The sequence below is a fragment of the Ceratosolen solmsi genome, unplaced genomic scaffold (assembly GCF_000503995.2).
Source record: "Ceratosolen solmsi marchali unplaced genomic scaffold, CerSol_1.0 scaffold47, whole genome shotgun sequence".
In the NCBI taxonomy this organism is placed as follows: domain Eukaryota; kingdom Metazoa; phylum Arthropoda; class Insecta; order Hymenoptera; family Agaonidae; genus Ceratosolen; species Ceratosolen solmsi.
In genome coordinates, this window is record NW_011948419.1 from 293370 (window position 1) to 315920 (window position 22551).

The following is a 22551-nucleotide window of genomic DNA, read 5'->3' on the forward strand; positions in this document are numbered from 1 at the left end:
GTGTGTATAGCTCCGCGGCGAGGCGCCGAACGTCGTACACGGACGAGGTAGTCGTGCCGCAGCCCCGCCCCTCGACGAGAACCCGGAGCCAAGGCCCAGGAGTCGAGTGAGCCCCGGGGCCGTTGAGGAGCCCCGTGACCGTGAGCCGTTGTAACCGCTGCTATGTGCTCACGCTGAGAGACCAGTGTGAGGACGCCGACGCAGGCGCAGCTCGTCGACACGCCAGGTATGAGGCGCGCGCGCGCGCCCGCGTAACTCAGGTATTTTTGGGCGTCGACCGCGCCACGAGGCGTCGGGACGTCCGTCGGACGCCGCCGACCGCGGCTCCGGGTCACCACCAAGGTTGCTCAACGGTACCGAGACGCAGTCGAGGGAGTGGCGAGGGCGTTGGTTGGCTCTCGTCTTCTGGGTGATCGAGCCGCCGACGATCGCGCTCTCGTGGGACCCGTTCACCTGTCGCGTGTCTTACCGTGGCGTGGATCGCTCGGTGGAGTGCGCTCCTCCGGCCGTTACGTGCCACCAGCTCCCGTTAATTACGATGCATCGGGGAACGAATATATTCAAACGCGACCGTACCTCGTCATTTAAAGTTTTTCGTTTAAAGAGACGAGCCGATTGGGCTGGCTGGCATAGCCATGGCCAGGCTTTTGATCAGGCGTGGGCGTGAAAGTGTCGCGTACGTTGAGCCTGAGCTGGTAGTCCCGCGTCTAGTAGAGTGCAGAAGAACGAGAGATAGAGAGAGAGAGAGAGATAGAGAGAGAGAGAGAGAGAGAGACGAGACGTGAGAGACACATCTCGAGGTGCATGGGTGGGCTGAGGTGATCCGTCGATCGCGGGCGTTATGAAAGGGCCGAGTAGGATAATTGCGATTGATTAGTTAATGGGTGGACCAGCGTCGATCGGTGTGCCGCTGGCTGACCGAGTGAGGGGTGAGTTTGACAAAATCAGGGACGTTGGCTCGTTGGTAATAAAACACAATGGCCAGGCTTGCGCGAGGAGCGTTCGCGGAGTCTCGTGGATTCGGAGCTGCGGCAATGGGATGAATAGCGTGGTCTCGCAAGGGCCAGCCTCGGCGAAGAAAAGCGAGAAGGATGGATGTTTGGCGTCGAGGCGCGTAGCATCGTGTCGATTATTTACACATTGGTCGAAAGATTTAATAATTTTTCGAGGAATGGAGCGCGTATGTTGGGTAGATTGATGGTGAGGGCGAGGCGAAGTTATTATTCGAGACTGTACATGTGCGCGCGAGAGCGCTTCGCTATCGCATTGTCCGGCATGTAATATAAAGCACAATTATTCGTAATATCGAGAGTATAAGAGAAGAGGTTGGCGTCTTACTCGGTCGCGTGTATAGGCACGTCGTATGAGTGAGTCACAAAGTGTATAAAACGCTCGGAGTTGTAGGATCGAAAGCAACAGCTTCGTTAGCCGACTGGTAAGGATTTTCCATGTACCGAGGATTGTGCTTTATTATTTGACTTAGCGGTTTGGTTAGTGCGCGTATGCGTGTGCGTGTATCGAATTGTCGAGGCAAAATATGATGGATGAATTTTATTGGGCGCTCGTTACGCGAATGAAATCGAAGTTTTGTCGTTTCGAAGGTGGAGGAGAGTCGATCATAGTCAACGTTATGGTTGGGTAATAATAATCTTGTCGAGTGAATTCGTCAAGAGCGTCTAGGAATTAGTGCGAGTTAAATGGGACGAATGATCGTTTAGTTGTACTTACATAATTGTTCGCGCTCGGTTTTAATTTGTTGTGATGTTGCGTGACGTATTTTGCGCTCGGTGCCGATGAAGCATAAGAAATAGAAGAGGTCTACCGATCGAAAAAGCCTATCGATACTATCGTTTGAAAATATAAAAATTTCCAACGCACGAATGTTTGGCTTTTAAATGACTCCAATGAATTTACAAATTTTCAGATAATTTTATTTAATAGACTTACGATCATATTATAATTAAGCGAGGCTACATCGCGTCTCACGCCATTTACAAACATTTTATTCTTAATGTAACAATGCATATGTATATAACGGATGACGTTCAATAAAATAATAAGCAAAAGTCTTTACGTGCAAATCTTCTCCCTAAGATTATTTCATTACATAAGAAATAAACCAACGCGCGAAATCCTTTAGACATTGCGAATCGATGCTACATAATTAGGCGATAAGTGCAATATTATGGGAAGTAGTTAACATGATTTGCCTTCAAAACCTGCAACAGAGTTAAAAGTTCTTCAAAGCTTGATAATGATATGCGATTTATTTAACGAGCAGCACGAAACTCCAGGTCGTTCCGAGCGTACCAAATAACCTATTTAGAAAGCATGAACATTAATTTAACAACAATGCCTAAGCCGCTAATAAAGTAATCGCGTCGTTTGCTCGCGGCGCTTCTCGATGAGCGGCCATTAGCCAACTGGAATAGCACACTCGTTCGTTGCATTAATGTTCGTGTAACCGTGCCCCTCCAATCTAACGATGTTCGCGATAATACGCTTAACGTCGTTTTAATGACGCCTCCGACGATTCCGGGACTCGGGACCTTATTGGCACAAGGGATAATAAGCTGACTCGCATTCCCATTGCAGAACGATGTGGTGCTCGCTCCTTGCCGTTGCAGCCCTGCTGCTGGTGACGTCGGAATGCCAAGGACAACAGCCCTCGGAGCCAACCGAGACTTCCCGGCAGCCGTGGAACCGCTACGAAGACCGAGACCAGGAGTTCGTTAACAGGGATCGGGATAGGGAGGCGACTAGGGACTGGGACCGTGACAGCGGACTCGGATTTGGATATCGACCTACTAATCTGCAGAATGATAACGTCATCATCAAAGAGGCGTAAGCACCTTGACTCGGGCCATTGGCTCGGCATGTTTCAGCCATCTTTCAGCAGCTTAGCTTAGTGACGGGTCGCGCCGGCCGAGCTTTTTAGCGACTGGATGTCATGATCGTAGGCGTACGTGGCGCTTAATTCGCGGGGGCTTCGATGGATTTGGCGCTTGTCGCTAATGTCCGATAGCGTTGTGGTTTTGCACGACTAATATTGCGATGCCGTAGAGGTCTTTGAGCCGAGCTTTTTCAATAATTTTCCGAGGCGCGTGTAGTGGCAACGCGCGGCGCCTTACCCTTGTAAATACGTGAGATATACCTCCTCGAGATTCCAATGGGAAATTTCAATTTTTTTCCTTTCTCTGTCCGTGGATTATGCCAAAAGCATAATTCTTGCATAAGTTTGTTTACAAATTCCTACCAACATCAACTGAAAACAATACACAAAAACAAAAAAAAAAAAAAAAACATGAAAAATCCATATCCCATCGGATTTTCAATCAATGTTTTTATAGTCGCGTTCTCTTGACTCTTTCCTTTCTTTCTTTATCATTTTCTTTTTCTTTCTTTAAAACGTGAGAAATACTCAATTACTATAAATATATGTCTTTTATATGGCATTGTACTATACTTAATAATATAAAACGAATGTGTCAAGTGACCGAGTATACGCCTATGAGGGCAATGTATGATCGACATAATTAGGATACATTGGATTTTTAAATTCAAACGGGTTAAAAGTCGTTCAATGTCGATGAAACACCATGCCGTGTTACCGTGAAAGCTCATTGAGCAAAGAGCAACTTGTGCCGTAAATTAATTGACAGTGTGAAAATATTATTCCATTCTCGTGATCCCTTATGAAACAACTTATGCTCTTACTTGTTGCGCACACGATTAAATTACGAAGAATATTAGCGATTATAGTTGATGAGAATGCGGTTTGATATTATCTCACGTGTCTCGTATATTTTTTCGATATTAAACGCGTAAGAATACACAATCGATAAAATGTACCTCGCAATGTTTTGTCGCAATGCGCTAGCACAGAACGGCTGATCAAGACTTCATTCCAGACTCGGCAATTGGCACTAATTTTTCACAAAGTTGAAAGTACAAAAGATCCTACAGCGCCTAAATTAAACGCTAGAAGCGCTCGTTTTATATTACATTATACGGGCTGCTCGATCAGCTTAATGCAATTTTATGGCCGATGCTTCGAACAAAGTCCACTAATAAAGCGAGAGAAAAAGCTCTTAAATAGCTCTAAAGCTTCAGCCAATGTCGATTAAATAAATTAATAAATTAATAAAATAATGAAATAAATAAATTTATATATATATATATATATATATATATAGAGAGAGAGAGAGAGAGAGAGAGAGAGAGAGAGAAAATTGGACACATTGAGCTTGAATCTTAACGATAATTGGAGCATGACGCTGCAATAGTAAAAGCAAAGAATGTCCAAGCGCTTAAATGTCTATAAATGCCAAGCGATCGCAGCTTGGTGTCGACGAGACGAGAGAGACATAAATCACGGTATGCCTCTGCCACAGTTCGTACTTCATCGTGGCTTCGAGGATGGTGCGTCCCGGGCAGGTGTACCGCGTCGCTGTGAACATTCTTCACAGCCCGCTGCCCATGATGGTTCATGCCTCGATCCAACGGAACGGCGTTGAAATCGCGGCTGACTTCCAGGAGCTGCGCGAGGGCGTCACCGAGAAGCTTATGATGCGCATGCCGCCGACCTCCGTCAAGGGTGATTACCGACTACGTGTCGAGGGCAACTACAACAGTCTCACCGGAGGCCAGGTCTTCGTAAACGAGACCCAACTCACCTTCAGCCAGCGCTCGATGACGATTTTCATACAGTGCGACAAGCCCGTATACATGCAGGGCCAGACCATTCGGTACGTAAGCGATCGACTCTACCGGCGTGAACAAAATTAGCGAAAGCCTTTCTTTAATGCATTGTTGAGTTAGCGACGCGCGATAATCACGAGTACTCGACACTCGTGTCCAACAACTCTGACATCTCGTTCGGATTTACATTACGCTAATTAATAAAATCTTTCGATGACTTGGAATATGAGAAACAAAAGGCAATTCGTGATACGATAAACTTAAGAACTATAACCTTAAGAATTTTCTCTATGAATTTTCAATTCTTAACGAGATTCTTTTTAGAGTATTCGTATTCGGTTATCGGGATTGTGGAGAGGGAGGGAATGCGTGGAGACGTTTATCCAGGGTGGACTATAGGGCGCGCTCTCGTAATGGGAAGAGAGGAGAAAATTAATTATTGGAATCCCCGCGTGAATACAGGTTCCGCACGATACCCATCAACACGGAGCTCAAGGCGTTCGACGATACGGTGGAGGTGCACATGCTGGACCCGTACCGTCGCATAATGCGTCGTTGGCTCAGTCGCCAGAGTAACCTCGGCACCGTCTCGCTCTCCTATCAGCTGTCGGACCAGCCGGTCTTCGGCGAGTGGATAATCAAGGTGGTCGCCCAGGGCCAGGTCGAGGAGAAGGCGATCTTCGTCGAGGAGTACTACCAGACGCGCTTCGAGGTCAACGTCACAATGCCCGCGTTTTTCTTCGACAACGAGCCCTACATACACGGCATCGTCCAGGCGAACTACACGTCCGGCGCACCCGTACACGGCAACCTCACCCTCAAGGCGAGCTTCCGGCCGATCGACAAGCATCATTCGCCCTCGCTCGAGGGCAACGACAACATAGCCGACCGCTATTTCAACTTTAACGAGTACTACCCGGCCTGGTTTCATCCGCCCGATCTATTCCGGGAGACGGTGCCCGTGCTAAGGTTCTTCAATGGCACGTACAGGTTGGTTTCACCTCCTAATTTGGCTAAGCCAATGGCATGGTTCGTTAGGACCACGAGTGCTGGGTCGAGCAATCGATTATACGGGTACTTTAGCTTATCAAGTACTCCGTCTCGCATACTCACGCCTATCTGCTCACTGAACTTGACACGCGCACCTAATGGCATTAAGCATTTTTTTTTTTCTTCAATCTTATCCCCTAATCGAATCTCTCTCAATAAATCGATTATCAATGTACTTCGGTATAGTAAATGCCCTTACATTCCTTAACGAAATTATCACTACATTTCAATAATTGACACATTCAATTTATTACACAACAACGACAACAACAAGAAAAATAAGAATAACAACAACGACAACAACAACAAAAACAACAACAACAACAACAACAACAACAACAACAACAACAACAACAATAATAATAATAATAGTACTGATGTATTAATATTATTCTAGTATTAGTGGTAGTAGGGATAGTAGTAGTCGTCGTCGTCGTCGTCGTCGTCGTTGTTATGTATCACTATTAAATACAATATGTAGTATTAGATAGTGATAAGAATATATTGTATTATATATTTATGTTGACTGTAATTAATCTAACTAATTGTAAAATGATTGTTAATGAAAATCGACAAATAGTGAATATGCCACGACCGGTTAATTATCATTTGCAATTATACTGTTTAAAATTTTTCTTTTAATGCAAATAATGCTGAAGAAATTCATGTTGTACGAGAGCGAAACGATTTAAAGAGAAAACTATTTGGACTGCGATTAACAATGGCAATATCCCGTGGCTAGATTTCAGTATCCAATGGGTGATCTGCTGCAGTATTTGCCCAGCAACAGCGATGGTATGGAGGTGACGGTTACAGCCACCGTCGGCGAGCGCTTCCTCGAGGAAATCATTGTCGGCTACTCCACCGCTCGTATTTACAATTCGAGCGTGAAAATTCACTTCTTCGGCGGCTCGCCTCAGATCTTCAAGCCCGGCATGCCCTTTGACCTAAACCTGGTGGCTTCCTTCCACGATGGCTCGCCTCTTAGGCCGTCGCAGCTTCGCGGAGCACAGCTCGAGGTGCGCGGCGACATCGAGATGAGGAGCAGCGGACGTAGAACACTGGAAAATCAGATTCTCAGGGTTTCGCCGGAGAACGATGCAGTCTGGTCGATGCGGGTGAGCCTCCTTTGAAATTTTCAAATTAATCCCGAGCGAATATTGACTTTTCCAATGTCGTCGTACGGTGAGAACTCCCCTCGTGCAGCCATCCTCCTTTTTTTCGAAAATTTTTCGACGACTCGACGAAGATGTTTAACGCTCTGCTAAGGGACGAGAAGCTCCTCTCATCATTCGCTTTCTCGCACGTTTTCCATTCTCACACATTCCTGAACGGCTTTCATTAATCGCCATTTCTTTACATTATCCGCGACTGGCAACGTTTCGACATATCTTAATAACAAAAGCTTACGGACGACAATAACCGATAATCCCCACATCATCGGCTAATTATCCTCGGAGCCATACAACTTGCGTCTAAACTCGGCCTAAAACTCGAGACTGCCTTCCTCGCGCAGATCGACCTGAGAAAGCAGCTGGGCCTGATGGACAATCCACAGCGAGCCCAGCAACTGCTGAACGACATCGCGAGTATGCGCTTCTACGCGGACTTCACCGACGGCGAGGGTCACCACGCACACGCTGAGCTCCTGATGCTCGCCCACGAGTCGCCCAACCAGAAGCACATCAAGGTGTGGACGTCGACGGAGAAGGCGAAGGTCGGCGAGTACCTCGTCCTTCACGTGCAGAGCAACTTCTACATGGAGAGCTTCAACTACCTCGTAATGTCCAAGGGCACGATATTGCTGACGAGCGACGAGCGTATGCAACAGACCGTCAAGACGTTCGCGGTGCCTCTCAGCCCGGAGATGGCGCCAGTCGCCACGGTCGTCGTCTACTACGTGGGGAAGTACGGCGACGTCGTAGCCGACTCGCTCACCTTCCCCGTAAACGGCATATCGCGCAACAATTTCACCGTCTTCATCAACAATAAGAAGGCCCGTACCGGCGAGAATGTCGAGGTACGTCACCCACCTCATTTATTCTCATCTTTTTTTTCTTAAATATACATATATAACAATAACGAATGATAATGACAATTATTAAATAATAATGAAAATTTTTGTAAACGGCATATTAGAAATATTAGAAATTCGAGTATCAATAAGCTTAATATGAGGCTCGAGAAAGTAACTAACTTTTACCGACCGAACGGGCTAGTCGTTCTTGTTAAATTCAATAAATAAAGGCAATCGTTGTGTAGTTTTAAGCTACGACTAGATCATTTGGTAAAGTCGAGGCTTTACTGTTGCACTTTTGCATCGGTGACCAACGATTTGATGCAAAAAGCCGAATTTTCGAAAAGGATTGTTCGCTTCTCCTGCCTGTCGAGCTATGGATAATCTATCGCTTCGCACAAATAATACACAATAAATCTCAATTCCAAATTCCGACTAAAGGACGGGACAACTGGCGAATTGTCCACAGGTGGCGATCTACGGCGAGCCTGGCGCTTACGTGGCCCTGTCGGGTATCGATCGATCGTTCTACGCGATGCAGGCCGGCAACGAGCTCACGTACGCCAACGTCATCGAGAAGATGTCGCACTTCGGGGAGGAGACCAATGGCACCCACTCTCACACGTGGCTCTTCCACGCGGGCGACCCAGACGCGGTTGTCTACTTCCCGGCCTCGACCTACGGTATCGACGTCAATCGCACCTTCGAGTACGTTGGCCTCGTCGTCTTCACGGACGCGATCATTCACCGCAGACCCGAGCATTGCAACTACACTCAAGGCTACCTCGAGTGCCTCAGCGGCAGGTGCTACAAGGCGGATCAGCACTGCGACGGCATCTTGCAGTGCGAGGATGGCACCGACGAGGCTCACTGTCCACGGGTACGTTCGCGATCTCACATACGCGCGCACACGCGCACACGCGCACACACTCGATTAGCTTTCCAGTGGTCGGCAGTCCAGTGGTCCAGTGCGCCCATTATTCTAATCTTATCCTACTGCGCCGCTATTTCTTGTTGCAATGATTGACATTCTGATTGCGTGAATCGTATTTCATCAATATTCGTATTTGGTATAGGAGATCGAAGGGAGCAATAACCTGCGATTGATAAACAATATAATAATGATAATAATAGCAATAATAATAACAATAATAACCATAATAAAAGAAAAATTATTTCTAAGTATTTGAATTACAGGGCTGATGATAGGCGAAGACAAGGCGAATCATTTAGTCGAACATTATTTGCACGGAATATTAATTGTCAAAATCCGCCCCGTAACAACATTAATCATTCAAATCGTGTTGGAATTTTAGATGATAAAACTATAATACTTGTGCAATAATTCAGGGTTTTGTAAATTTTAAATTCGATTAATTTTTTAAAATTAACACCAAAGATATTTTATATGAGCTTGTATTGTTTAATTATTTTAATATAATTTCATTCGACATTATTGCATTTCGATTAGTCGAGCCTTATCATGCATTTATAGATTTAACTTTATAGTCAGAGTCTCTTTGTCTTTTTGTGTGTGTGTGTGTGTGTGTGTGTACATATACTTACAAAGTATTATTATCGGATATACCGATCCACTAGGTGTGTATTTCTCAAAATTGTTTATATTTATTTATTGGCCATTTTCGTTAAGACTATCAATATTCTTATATCTTACGAAGAAATGTATTTTCATTTTTATTTTGTTAGCCAATACCTTCGTCTAATATTTTAAGTCGTTAAAATTAGTACCGAAATGCAGCGTTAATTTTTAAACGAATCCCATTAGCCAAAAAATACATTAAATAATTCTCCATCAATTAAACATTGGATAACACTACAGTAAAGGCACGACATTTTTTTTTTCATGTTTTTCTTAAAAATCACGGTTATTAACTTTTTTTTTCACAAAAACGATGGATTGTTGTTGCTGCTGCTACTACTACTACTACTACTACTACTACTACTACTACTACTACTACTACTACTACTACTACTACTACTACTACTACTACTACTACTACTACTACTACTACTACTACTACTACTACTACTACTACTACTACTACTACTACTACTACTACTACTACTACTACTACTACTAGTGGTGGTGGTGGTGGTGGTGGTGGTGGTGGTGGTGATATCATACTTTGTAAATATCATTCGGAATATTAATCGGAAAATAAATTGTCTATTTTATAATCAGTATTATTCGGAATTAATATATTAATCCTTACTTTTAAGGGACAGAAATAAAAAACATTTTGATTTTCATTCTGAAAATGCTCGTTGGGAGTATCATGGTGAGCTTATTTACCAATAATAATGATTCGCGTTACATTCGTTGCTCGTGATCTCAAAACGTGACGCGCGAGCGGTTTTTTTTTTCTACCAAGGCCATTTGCGAATTTATGAAAACTAAATTTCTAATTCTTGTTTCATTAATGGCAATCGTAAAAATCATACAAATACGACTTCGATTACGCGATCATTTCTATATCACAACGAGAGCGATTACCCCCAAAGTGCCTCCTACGTGTGCACAATTTTGTAATGCAGGACGCCTGACGAATAGTGAAAATGAAAAATCCCCAAGCTGCGGCTTAAAAAGATCGAGTCTCTCGTTAGAAGAGGATCGATGGCCACAATGACCCCGTGCCCCATAAACCACTGTTGACGATTGGGGCCCGTCGAGTCCCCTCTTAATGCGCAAGGACAATCCCACAGGGCAACGCCACGGACATCGCGTACTTCCGAAAATGGCGCTTCAACCGCATCGAGCGCCAATACGAGAACGTGTGGCTATGGAGGGACGTTAATATCGGTCCCCATGGCCGCTTTATCTTCAACATCGACGTGCCAAAGACGCCGGTACACTGGATGGTGACGGCCTTCGGCATGAGCCCGACCAATGGATTCGGCATGCTACCCTCGGCCCTCGAGTACATCGCCGTCCTGCCCTTCTACATCAACGTCGAGATGCCGACGCATTGCAAGCAAGGCGAGCAGATCGGCATACGCGTATCAATTTTCAACTACATGCGCTACAACATCGAGGCCACTGTCGTCCTTAGCGGTGAGTCCCCGGGGCCCTTAACTCGAGATACCTGGCCCCGGATACCCTTACGCTTTAAAGCAATTTCCTCCCCTCGCTTCATTTCTCCCTTTTGCGCTTTGCATTGTTTTTTCTTTCTTCAATTTCCTATTTTTTTTCTTCTTCTTTTTTTTCTTCTTTTTTTTCTTCTTTTCGTTAATGATAAATGGAAAATGTACACGAGGATTTGGCTAAATTTCATCTTTAAGGGAACTTTAATGGGCGCTATCGCAGTTGCCTGTCGAATTAAAGTTCACAAAGTTTGCTAGCTCGTGCGACTCAAATATTTATAATTAACTCGGGAATCTATAATTAGCTCCGGCTTATCATGTTTGCATGTGTTGTAAGAGTGTGTGAAAAGTGCCAAAGATTATGTATTTATCAATGTATTTATAATTTATACTTTGGATTTAATTTAATGAAAAGAGATGGGGCTATTAACGATTAATGACGATTAATGATAAGATAAGCGATCGCGAATTAAAAGTGACCGAGTCGATGTGACGTAGTTGGCCACCCACATCCGAATAAAGGAAATCGAATTCGCGAGTCTGCTTTGAAAAATTCGACAAGTATTATTACGCTATGACGATGAAAATCATGGGATAGCCGCTCATTACGTTAAAGTAATGGAGAATAATTGTATCGCCGTTTGAGCCCCATTAATTGCTCATAACTCTTCCACAGGTTCGAAGGATTACAAGTTCGTGCACGTGGAGGATAACGGTATAGTGCAGTCGTACAGGCCGCGAACGTCCTTTGGCGAGCATCAATTCTTTCTATGGATACCGGCCCAGGACGCCTCGATCGTCTACATCCCGATTGTTCCGGTACGATTGGGCGACATCAAGGTGCACATTTTCGCAACGACGTTAATCGGAAGGGATTCGGCCTCGAAGACGCTGCACGTCGAGGCCGACGGCTTGCCGCAGTACAGGCATCAATCGATTCTCCTCGATCTCAGCAATCGCGCCTACGTCTTCCAATACATGCACGTTAATATTACTGAGACGCCATTGATACCGTACGAGGAAGATCGCTATTACATATTTGGATCTAATAAAGCTACCATCAGGTATGCGTGACGCTCGATCTGACTTTCTTATACACTCGTGTCGCGTATCGTGGTGTCGTGGTGAGTGGTTGGTTTTTCCTCGTCGCAATAAATGTACTTACTATGTATGTAAAAGAGCTAATGGCCCTCATTCCCTTATTAATCTATCTAAAATCAGCGTTTTTTTTTGTTTTTTTTTTTGTTTTTTTTGTTTGTTTGTTTGTATGTTTATTTGTTTGTTTGTTTGTATGTTTATTTGTTTGTTTGTTTTATTTTGTTTTATTTTTGTTTTTTTTTTTGTTTGTTTGTTTGTTTATTTGTTTGTTTTATTTTGTTTTTTTTGTTTGTTTTATTTTGTTTTATTTTGGTAAATAAGATGGCAATTGACTATAGATTCGGAGCGCCAAATGCTTTTCTCAATAGCCCGGCTCGATCTTTAAGCCTCTAATAATGTCACGCGCCGCGTGGCATTCTCAATAGGGAAACTGAGCGACTCACGCCGCGCACACGCAATCCAATTATTATAAAAACTATCCCGAGTGCAAATATCTCGTTTATGGTAATAGCATTGTGGGCGACGTGGTGGGCCCGATCTTCCCGACGATGCCGGTGAACGCGACGAGCCTCATAGCCCTACCGATGGACTGCGGCGAGCAGACGATGTTCAGCTTTGCCGCCAACATGTACACGACCCTGCACATGCGCCTCATTAACCAGCGCAACATTAGCCAGGAGAAGGAGAGCTTTTACTATATGAATATCGGCTACCAGCGGCAGCTCTCCTTCATGAATCCCGACGGCTCCTTCTCATTATTCCGAAGCGACTGGAATCAATCGTCTCCCAGCATCTGGCTCACCGCCTACTGCGTGCGCATCTTCGAGGAGGCGAGCTTTTACGAGTGGGAGAACTACCTCTACATCGATCCCAAAGTCATAGCTCAAGCGGTATCCTGGCTCCTGGACCACCAGACGCCCGAAGGCTCCTTCTACGAGGTCACCTGGCTACCCGACCGCAAGATGAACAGCTCACTCAACTACGACGAGGAGCACTTCTTGTACAGGCATCGAAACATATCCCTCACCGCCCACGTTCTCATCACCCTGGAAACTGTCAAGGACCTCTCCAATGGATTGGGGGCTAAGGTTGCCCTCGCGGCAGCCAACGCTGTCAGGTACACTTCACCTTAATTCTCAAATTTTTAATGGCAAATGTCATCGCCTGGGCATTAATTAATTACTTTCGCCTCTCGTCCACATGTACCATCATTCGTCTAATAAAATAACAAAAACAAACAAAAACAAAACAATAGAAGACCGAGCTGATCCCTCCCCACGGGCTCTTTAAGCGTTGGCCAAATACGTTTCAAACTCGTTTTTAATGTCCGTCGCCTCGGTTATTGCAAATTGTCATAATAATAATACATCGTTTGTGGACCCGCAGATGGCTCGAGCAGAACCTCCAGCTGCTGGAAATGAAAGGCCGTCCGTACGAGATAGCCATAGTCGCGTACGCCCTCCTCCAAGCAAAGGCCTCGACTGCCGAACAGGCGTTCAATCTCCTAAGGCAGTATCGGCGCGAGGAGGGTGGCCTTGTGTATTGGGGACGGGAACTCGTACCCCAGCCGCCATACAAGATCGAGAACCAGAAACCGTTCCTCCTGCCTCGACTGCCCTACAAGTACGACTCGGAGAACATCGAGACGACCGCGTACGCCCTGCTGGTGCACGTCGCGAGACAAGAAGTCGAGGTCGAGCCTATCGTCAAGTGGCTCAATTCTCAGAGACTGACAGACGGCGGCTGGGCCTCGACCCAGGACACGGCCTGGGCCATGAAGGCCCTTATGGAGTACACCGTGAGGTCGAGGATCAGGGACGTGAGTCAGCTGTCGGTGACGATCGAGGCCACGGCCCTGCCCGGCCAGACCAACACTCTGCACGTGAACAACAAAAATCTCGCCAAATTGCAGATCCTTCAGGTACATTTATCCATCATCATCATTGACCATCTCTTGGCTCCGTTTAGCCCTTCGTTTTTAATGTATCGCGACTTAAAAATACGTCGATGTCGCGATGTCGCCTCGTTATTGAAAAACGACAAAAACAAGCCGATTCTCATGTAATATAAGATCATACTCTTAATACTCTTAATCGCTTAACTGAATAACCTCCTAATATCAATGTTATTTTAATTTATAAAAATAAAAAATAAATTAATAATTAATAATAATAAAAATATGAAATGACGAAGAAAAAAAGATTTAACGATAGAATATTGTTATTATTAATATGTAAAGAAATAAATAGATTAATAATCAATTAATAATTTGGCTCGTTTTAAATATTTGAAATACTTTTATCGAAGCATATGTACTCTGATAAAATTAAAGGGATTTGCGTATTTCCATGCTTATAAATTACTTACTCGCTTTCGCTGCCATCATATTGTCAACGAACTCCAACATTATTATAAAGCAGAAATTTCATGTCAAATATTAAGTTAGACGTTAAAAACGTTGACTTTTTCATTCAATTTTTTCTTTGCTCATCATGAGTCTTCTCGAGCTCTTTCTTCCCAGCGCATTGCGCAACAATCGAAGGTATTTTTCCTAAGCTTAGACATTCTATGAAATACGAATTTATAGATTCCTGAAGCATGGGGAACGGTGAAAGTTCAAGCCAAGGGCGCGGGATATGCGATTTTGCAAATGCATGTGCAGTACAACGTGGATATAAAGCGATTCCAAACAAAGCCACCAGTTCCAGCTTTTGACCTGATCACGCATGCCAATTTCCATGGAAGAAATCAGTCTCATATAACGTATCTCAGTTGTCAAAGGTAACGTCGTTCTACCCTTGCTCGGATCAATAATTCATTATCTCAGCTTCCCTCTTCAGTACTCTAAGCGACCGTGTAATACGCGAAGCTTAGGTTTATAGCTTCCATTGTCACGGTCGTGCCTCAATGGCCGATGAAACACATTTCTAATATTACATTCGATACGATTTAGATGGATGCACGTGAATGAATCGGAACGATCGGGAATGGCAGTGCTGGACGTGACTATTCCAACAGGCTACATAATTCAGCAGCAAAATCTCGATCGTTATGTACGATCTAAGCAAGTGAGAAATCTTCAGAGAGCCCGATTCCAGCCTTCCAAAGTGCTTTTCTACTTCGACTATCTCGATCAGGAGGAAACCTGCGTTAACTTTACCATCGAGCGCTGGTATCCAGTTGCTAATATGTCGAGATATCTTCCCATTAGGGTTTATGACTATTACGCACCAGGTGAGATATTTTTAGGATTTCTTTTGTTTTGTTGTTGTTGTTGTTGTTGTTGTTGTTGTTGTTGTTGTTTTTTTTTTTTTTTTTTTTTTTTTTTTTATCGCTTGTTACATGTACACAAAGTGCAGATTCGTTCGCCGTTGATCTTGGAATTTAGAATTAAACAAATGATAATTTGTCTTACACTACGAGTGGCCAAACGACTTGTAAAATAATAATCGATAGCAATAATCGAGTAACCGTTCAACGTGTACATTTCCTTACGTATTTGCTAAGCCGGGAATTTATATAGTTTTCTTAGGTTGCATTAGAAAAGTTTTAGGCCACACATTGTCATATAATACGAATGTTATCACTGTTAAATGATATTAAAAGTATGGGAAGATCATTAGAAAGTCTGTCCCAATGGACAATTGGGACCAATAAATTTTGATATTAATACAAGTCACTGTTGATCACTATTAAGATTATAATATTTGAAATGAAATGGATTGATAAAGAAACACTACCGAGATTATACTTTTAAAATATCCGCGAAAGCAAAATGTGTGCTAATATTTTCATTAGTCGTCGATTACAAATGCACTTTACACGAGTATTATAATAATAATCGCTTATAATAACGTTTATAAATAAATATTATTATTCTCAATTATTATACTCAATTTATTAATTATTCCAACAACAAAATGAATTATGTTACAAATTCGTTGTAATTTTCTAATAAGTAGCGAACCAATTAATTTTAAAATAATTTCTCTTCAATTATTCAGCTAATGAATGATATTTAATAATCAGGATAATATCGTTTCAGAACGTTTCAATGAGACGATGTTCGATTCGTTGCCGACTTACATTTTGAACATCTGCGAGGTGTGCGGAAGTTCTCAATGCCCATATTGTCCAATTTACAATGCGGCAAGGTTTTTAGCTTCGCCTGGATACTTCATCGTCACTTTATTAGTCCTAGTCAGCGTCATACGAAATTTTCGAATACAAGATTTAGAATTCGGCTAGGACTACTGCAGTGCTACAGGAGATAAGGAGGTGAACCTTTTTATCTGGTGTTACCTTTTTACATTCAAATTGCGTCGGAGCAAATGGAAAATATGTGACGCTTCAATTTTCCGTCCAAATATATAGTGAATAAATAATATCACTAACTTTACTTGTAAAAGTAATACTGAAAAAAGTAGCTCACAAACAACAATAACAAAAATTAATTGTGGCTCATTGATTTTGTTTTTTGAAAAAGTTTAATCGTCATTTTACACAACCCGAAGAGAAACTGCTTATTAGTGCATCGGCATTGTGAAGAAATCTTTTTAAGCAAATCGAATTTTTTAATAAGATCCGAAAGTCTTTATAATCGAACTTGAGACAATGTTTTTAAAAAGAAAAATGTTCTTGTTTGTTAAACAAAAAAAAAAAAATCATATTACACCATAGTAAATTAAATACAAATATTGAGGGCCAAGTGTTAATGATTTACATTAACGTTCGAAAGTTTATTTACAACGATTTAATCAATGTATAAACATTTAAAATACCTTCAAACAAATAATCGTAGCGCGTACAAATTTAATAGAAAAAATATTTTTAAAAGATATATATATATATATATATATATATATATATATATATATATAGAGAGAGAGAGAGAGAGAGAGAGAGATTTCTTCCATGCAAAAAAATGCATGAATATTTTTCATGCATTTCTTTGCCAAAAAGTAAAAAAGAAAATAAATGAAAACAAACGGTATTTACCGATTTTAATTCTAAAAGATTTTATAATTAGTATTATTATTAGTAGATTATATTATTGAGTAAGTTTGCACAATCTCGTAACGTTTGTGTTAAAAAGCGCCTTAATTTACTGATAAATATGTTTAAAAAAACAAAAATACACAAAAAAAAAAACAAAAAAAAACATCAAATTTATAATTGCATTAATGACACGAAAATTAGAAGCTATAAAAAAAAAAAAAAAAAAAAAAAATTTTTTAAAAGCATTTGCATAAATTTTGGCAATAGTGTCAAGTACAAAAGTTATAAGATTTTAATAGCATACAAGAATAACTTTAACGCTATATTCATTGAATATGCCGAAAATTTCTAACAAATCTAATAATTATTCCGTCCTATTATGATTTGGAGAACTAGCAGTTCCTCTAATAATTTTCGCTATAATTGTAATTCATAAGAAAAGAATCTCATTCATTGCCTTAATAATTATTTTTATAATATTGAATAAACTTTAAGCACGAAAATTCGATTCTATACGATTGACAATTGGATATGGAAAATTAAAATACATTTATTTGTACTTCAATTGTTTAGTACAAAAATAATTTTACTTGTAATTTTTGTTGTACGCGTAAAATTAATTGAAATTGAAGGCGTACTTTGCAATTAACTAAATTAATTTTCTCGTTAAGGAAAATTAATGATATACGATATTTTGCATTGAATATAAAAACATGTAAAGCCTCCTAATTAAGCATTACTATTTAAAAATTTAATCATAAACATTCAATAAATTAAGTAATATGAAATAAGACGTATTTATAATAATCGATTGTTTTTACATAGAGACTAAAAAAAATAATTCCATCCAATAATAGAATTGTAAGTTACTTTAATAGTGTTTGTTAAGAGTTATTGGGCTCATCGGTTGTGTGCATTTATAATATTTAATAAAATTGAACGATTATTAGAATTGTTGTGTTAAAAAGTAAAATTGATCCCATTTACGTAAAAAATCACCAATGATGAGCCCGAATAATTGAATTCCGTCCAAGCGAAATAAATTTTCGCCATGTATACAATTTTATTTTTTTATACAGACATGAAACACCGCACATAAAATATTTGTAAACAGACAATTCGTTTATTCATTTGATTGATAAAAAATATTCAAAAATTTGGGTTTCCCAAAAATTTTTATACATTATTGTAGCAATATATTTCTTTTAAGGTATGTACACACTTACAGCCAAAGATCCTATCTTTGTTAGGATTTAAATGATATAAATATGTATAGCATGCCTCATCGATTATAGATATATGTTATTTACACAGTCTTTTTAATTTTGATAGATTATACATTGTTCATCAGTAACAATAGTAACAAAATATTTTTCATAAATTCGTCGATTAGCTAATAAGCTATTCTTACAATGAGAATAAAAAATAAGAATTATTAAACAAATTTTTTTTTTTTTTTGGAATTTTATAACATTTATATAAATAAATAAAAAGGATTCTATATATATATATATATATATAAATACGTCGTGGATAAGTTTATGAAGCATACGTAATCCTTGTAAAACACTCTAATTATGAAATGGAAACGTTAGATTTTGTATCCTTTATGTATGGCAACTGTTCCAAAAGTCAAATTTTCGTATGTGACTTGCTTAAATCCAGCATTGAGAATCATCTCCTAAATAGAATACAAATAGATTGAAAGATTCATAATGTATGATTTATAACAGATTTATTGGAGTACATTAACCTAGCAACGATAAGTTTGACTTTAATTCATAGCCCGTACAGAATGTATTACAACATACCCTGAATTTCTCTTGCTTAGGAAAGCGTCTAATACTTTCAACAAGGTATTGATAAGGTTGCCATTGACCAGCAATGAGTGTTCCTAATACAGGAATAATTTGAAAAGAGTACTGATCGTAAACCCTAGAAAGAAGCACAAACATTAGCAAATAAACAATATTTAATACATCGCTAGACTATTTACTATAATGCAACTCAATATTTTGCATATAATTTGTAAATATTATTTAATGCAATGTCAAACCCTATTCATTTTGATATTTTATGACCATTAGTTTCCATTTGTTTTTCAAATTCTCTCACGATACTTTAATCTTTTTCATAAATGAACTATTCACTAAATGACTATTTCACACTATTACAGTTCTATTACTCGTTGGTAATATAATTAATTATAGTTTAACAAACCATCTTAATAAGAAATTATCTACATGACTGAACTCCAAACACAGAAATCTTCCGCCGGGTTTTAAAATTCGATAAGCTTCCGATAAGGCCTTAAATTAAACAAATTACTAATAAATACATTATTTATTTGAAGTGCAATTCTAAATAAGTATATAAAATTTGTACCTTATCGATATCCGTGACATTTCTAATTCCAAATGCAATCGTATAAGCTGTATAAGATTCATTATCACAAGGAAGGTTTTCTGCATTACCCTGTACCCATGAAATATCGTAACCATTTTCTACCGTAAAACCTTGTTTTTTAGCTCTGACCTGTCCCACATCCAGCATATTTGCATTGATATCAAGAACAGTTACGTGACTTTTTAGACTATTAACGACATGTGGTTTTTCGAAATGTTTTAGATAACGGAAGGCTATGTCACCGGTTCCCCCGGCACAATCCAGTAGCCTGCAGTCTTGTTCGGGATCGAGTTTCTCAATAAATATATCCTTCCATATCCGATGTATCCCAAAACTCATAGCATCGTTCATCGCATCATAGGAATTAGCGACATTTTCAAATACCGAATACACTAGAAAAAAAAAACAAAAAAAAATGTCTTCAAATTGATTAACAGAATTTTATCAAATTATTTATTATCATCTCTAAATTGCAGCGTCGATACATTTGTTCAATTGGAACGATCCAATTTATCGCAATAATTACGTACCTTCCTTCGTTTTTTCGGATTGTTTAATTGTTTTAAATCCAAAATGTGTTGTCCGATCATCTTGAGCGGTAGTATTTGCCTTATTAGAATAAACACAACTAATATTAAAACTACGTATTTCAAGGAGATTATAATATTTGGAAAATAAAAAATGAAATGGTGTTCTTAAATTCATATTTTCTAAAATTATCTCTATTAAAAAGAAACAAGTTTCACATCACTACCATCACTTATTTATAATTTTTAGGTTATTATTAGGACACTTATTCCACATTAAGCAGCGCAGACGCAGTGAACCACCAACTACAAAGTCTTCCACCGTTCTACTTCCACGTGACCGGCGATCACAGTTAGTAAGTGGTAAAGAAGCTTAAGATTTTATGATATTCTATTTGAAATAACTTCATTAAATATTTACTAAGAAACCAATATTGGTGAAGTGTAATTTAATGGCACCGAGGCACTAATTAATTCAATCCAATATCGAATACAGCTTTTAAAGGCAAGCTTTTCTTTTTTTTTTTTTTTTTTTTTTTTTTAAATGAAATTCATATACAATGTACAAGAAACAAATACATAAATTTGCAAGACATCGTTAAACATAATATAAAAACAATGTCCCTGCTTCAGCCTTGTCGCGATGCTATACTTGGAATTGCAATCGAATGAAAAAGTTATGCCTCAAAACGCATTTCTCTCGAATAAATTAACGGATAACAATGAACTTTGAAACGTGAATTTGCTATCCTTATTAATCTTTATCGCTCAAATGCTACATAAAGCCTTAAGTACTCTGCCTTGGTTGTGTTTCCCTCCGATCGTCGCCACGCAAATGTAGCCGCCTTCGTTTACAAAAGAAATAAAGAAAAAAAAAAAACCGCTACGACGACACCTGCTTCTAATTTGTTACGTTCAAAAAAAAAAAAAAAAAAAAAAAAAAAAAAAAAAAAATTTAATAATAATAATGAAACAATAAATAAATACGCAGATAAATATGTAATAGATAGACAGATAATATACGTTACAACACGAAATGACGACCGAAGTAAGCGATACGTGCGGTCGTGTATTTTCGAAGATCACAATAAGTCAACAAGGACATCGACAACGGCAGCAGGATTCGTGCGACTTGCGCGGACTCTTGCGGATAATGACGATAATATACAGCCCAAGACTACGAAGCTAACCAAACTCGATAGAAAAGTGGTTGTGAAAGAACGAAAATACACGAGTGTGATGGGGGGTACCAGTGTTTCACACACGTAGAAAAAAGGAAGGATCTTGATAGTGTGCGTCTGCTGGACGTGGGAACGCGAGAGAGATAGTTAGATAGATAGAGAGAGAGAGAGAGAGAAAGAACGCAAGACAAGAGATCTAGAGTGTAAGGGAGCAAGGAAACAAGGGAGATAGAGGGATTCGACGCTCGTAAGAAACGCGGCAAGGGCTAACACAAGAGAGCGTGGCCGAGAATACCAGCAGCACCTAGAGCCGACGAGGAAGCAAGATTCCATCGGATCATCCGCTAGCCAATCCCCCTTGTTGAGACAGAAAAAGGAAGAGATCGTAGAATAGCGAGCACCGCGACGTCTCTTTCCTTCTCCTCGTCGTACGCGCCGTGTCTTCTCTGCCTTACGGCCTCACGGCCAAGAAACGAGCAAGTGAGCGAGCGAACGAACGAGCGAAAAAGAGAGAGAAAGAGGAGAACACGTCCACCAGCGGTCCCTCGAGCTGCGACCGTCGTCATCGCCACCGCCACCGTCACCGCCAGCGCCGTCAACGACACAGCAGCCCCTGAACGACTCGGAGAGGCCAGGAGTGCCGACCACGAGAGTGTCACGAGACCCGCGAGCAGGGCCAAATCAGCCGGGCGCCAGTTGACGCGCTGCACACTTGGTGTATTGCATCCTGGGGCGCATGAATCTCCCGCCGAACGTCGCCCCCGGCAGCAGCGGCAGCAGCAGCAGTAACACCAACAGCAACAGTATCATTGTCAACAACAGCAGCAACAACAACAGCAACAGCAACAGCGACAGCAATAATAGCAACAGCAACGGCGATAGCAATAGTAACAGTAACAGCAACAGCAACAGCAACAGCAACAGCAGCACCACCACTACCAACGGCAGCTATTACTACAACTACAACGACTACAACTACAACTACAATAACAACTACAACTACAACCACAGCTACAACTACAACTACAACTATAACCTCAACTACAACTACAACTACAACTACAACTACAACTACAACTACAACTACAACTGCAACGACTACTACTATTCTCCGAGCCGCCCCCACCGTCGTCGTCGTCGCTATCAGCGCATTTGCACGGAACCCGAGCAAGGCTGCCTCGCCGTTATGCTTTAGCGATATCATCGATGCCGCCCTCCTCGACAACCACGTCCGCGTCCACGTCCACGTCCACGTCCACGTCCAAGTTCACGTCCTCGTCCTCGTCCTCGTTCTCGTACTCGAGGCGGCTCCCTTAGCTGTCCCGACATCCTCGCGCGCTCATCCGATTCGCGAGGGCACGCGAGTCTGCGCGCTCCCTCCCTCTCATTCATACCGTTCTATCGGCTCCGCTCAGCCAGAGAGACGGAGACGAAGACGGAGAGACACGCAGAGCGAGAGCGAGCTAGAAAG

The 22551-nt window shown here is 41.0% G+C and overlaps 3 protein-coding genes across 3 annotated transcripts in view; 2 read left to right on the forward strand and 1 right to left on the reverse strand.

The window, feature by feature from the left end:
- The first annotated feature begins 6 nt into the window (after positions 1-6).
- Positions 7-16441, forward strand: Mcr (macroglobulin complement-related). Its single transcript, XM_011497371.1, has 14 exons — positions 7-226; positions 2596-2844; positions 4395-4748; positions 5164-5691; positions 6494-6869; positions 7268-7771; positions 8238-8648; positions 10493-10841; positions 11547-11934; positions 12480-13085; positions 13355-13889; positions 14556-14749; positions 14922-15202; positions 16014-16441. Exons 2-14 carry the CDS (start codon positions 2600-2602, stop codon positions 16214-16216), a joined length of 4974 nt encoding a protein of 1657 aa, XP_011495673.1. The 5' UTR covers positions 7-226; positions 2596-2599; the 3' UTR covers positions 16217-16441.
- A 2038-nt stretch (positions 16442-18479) lies between these two features.
- Coq5 (ubiquinone biosynthesis protein COQ3, mitochondrial) lies at positions 18480-20077 on the reverse strand. Its single transcript, XM_011497375.1, has 5 exons — positions 19903-20077; positions 19352-19764; positions 19187-19275; positions 18778-18901; positions 18480-18647 (listed from the first exon to the last, which is right to left on the reverse strand). Exons 1-5 carry the CDS (start codon positions 20075-20077, stop codon positions 18558-18560), a joined length of 891 nt encoding a protein of 296 aa, XP_011495677.1. The 3' UTR covers positions 18480-18557.
- A 10-nt stretch (positions 20078-20087) lies between these two features.
- Rga (CCR4-NOT transcription complex subunit regena) overlaps positions 20088-22551 on the forward strand; it is a 6668-nt gene continuing 4204 nt past the window's right edge. The window contains exon 1 of the mRNA XM_011497374.1: positions 20088-20255. The gene's annotated coding sequence lies outside the window, so the exon portion shown is untranslated. The remainder of the gene's footprint in view (positions 20256-22551) is intronic.